The 1,749-nt window shown below is 55.6% G+C and overlaps 1 protein-coding gene across 3 annotated transcripts in view; it reads right to left on the reverse strand.

The window, feature by feature from the left end:
• INTS11 (integrator complex subunit 11) overlaps window positions 1-1,749 on the reverse strand; it is a 15,695-nt gene that overhangs the window by 10,101 nt on the left and 3,845 nt on the right. For 2 of the 3 annotated variants that reach the window (XM_003793187.3, XM_012807287.2), the window contains exon 4: window positions 653-881. In XM_003793187.3, coding sequence (XP_003793235.1) covers window positions 653-881 — 229 coding nt within the window. The remainder of the gene's footprint in view (window positions 1-652; window positions 882-1,749) is intronic. The other variant, XM_023515247.1, reaches the window with a different exon arrangement.

A 1,749-nucleotide genomic window follows, 5' to 3' on the forward strand; every position in this document is an offset into this window, starting at 1 on the left:
GCTTGTGGTCCCAGCTACTTGGGAGGCTGAGGCAGGAGACTCGCTTGAGCTCAGGAGTTGGAGGTTGCTGTGAGCTGTGATGCCACAGCACGCTACTCAGGGGGACCACGTGAGGCTCCTGTCTCAAAAAAAAAAAAAAAAAGAAAATACTTGGTTAAATTGTTAAGTCCTTAGTTGGGGGCCAGTTGGTCGGTTCTGACTGGTTAAGTTTGCACCAAGCTGGGTTTGCATTGCTCTTCACTCCCTCCCGGGGCCACGTGCATCAGTCCCCACACTTGGTACTGGGCATCCTTCTAGGTTTGCACATCTTGCCACCTGGCACCAGGGACTGCATGAGGGTCTGATGGCACTGAATATCCTTGGAGGGCACAGCTTTCTTCCAGGGTAACCAGCCCAGATCCTTCTAGCTACCTCCGTGGCCCCCTACTGGTGCAGAGGCCGTGTGCACACATTCCATATATACCATGTGACCACACACACACCCAGGCTAAATGCTATCTCTGGGCAGAGACCTATGTCCTTGCCCACTGCTGCCTCCAGGTGTCCTCACAGCACTGGACACAGAGATGGGGGAGGCCGAACCTGAGCCCCCACCTTGCAGACTGCTGAGCAGGGCGGGTAGGCTCCTGGGTAGGGTTCTTGGTACCCTGACCTGGACCGTCTGGTGCAGGTGGACAGCTACCACCTTCTTCATGCAGTCCTTGATCATCTGGGAGGTGAAGAAGTTGGCCTCGCCTTTCTTGTCCACAGCGATCTTGCGGTAGTCCTCCAGCAGGATGGGGCAGATGGCCTGGGTGGGGTGGGTCATGTAGATGGGCCCATCGTAGCCCACCATCTCACTGAAGTAGGGCAGTGCCCCGCAGTGGTCCAGGTGGAAGTGACTAGGAGACAGGGCATGGGTTATCTTGGAACCACCTTCCTCCATCCATGCCACACCAGCTATAGGCTCAAGGGTCATCTCACTGTGGCACCAGACAACCTCCTGAGTACTGAAACAAAGCCCACAGAACACCCTCTTCCTGAAACAACCTCAGCATCTAGCAAGACGATGAACAACCAATAAACTGTTACTTATGGGGATGTGCTCACAAGGCAGTCATAGCAGTGTGAGGAGCAGCATCCCAGGGGAGAGAGCCACTATCTCTGATGTGGTCAGGATGACCTCTTGGTAACACATGACCCAGGGTGGGATGGTGGGACAGCCCTAAGAAGACGTCACTGGGGTCAGAGGGAACTACAGTGCCCCACCAGGATCAAAAGGGATCTGAACACACAAGGAGCTCAGAACAGCTGAGGCTGCCACTTCTGGAGATGACAAGGCTGCTCTAGGCTTGCAGGACCCTCTGGCTGCCAGAGGACTAGCACGAGTGCTATGGCCATGCCTCTCACACCCCCACCAGACCAAGCAGTGACAGTGGGGGTGTGAGAAGCTGGACCATGCAAATGTGTGCAGGTTATCTGACCAAAACATGAGAGTGAGAGAGAAAGGAAGAGATAGAAGAGGCAGTGGCACCCTCTGCCAGAGGACTGACAAACAGGTGGCTGAACCACAAACCTCCAGGTCAGAGCTAGGGACTCGCACATCTAGACCCACCAGCTAAGTGGGCTTAATAAGCTCCTGAGGCTCGGCGCCTGTGGCTCAAGCGGCTAAGGCGCCAGCCACGTACACCTAAGGTGGCGGGTTCGAATCCCCAGCCCGGGCCTGCCAAACAACGATGGCTGCAACCAAAAAATGGCCAGGCGTTGTGG

The sequence above is a fragment of the Otolemur garnettii genome, unplaced genomic scaffold (genome assembly GCF_000181295.1).
Source record: "Otolemur garnettii isolate 467f Iridium unplaced genomic scaffold, OtoGar3 scaffold00067, whole genome shotgun sequence".
NCBI lineage: Eukaryota > Metazoa > Chordata > Mammalia > Primates > Galagidae > Otolemur > Otolemur garnettii.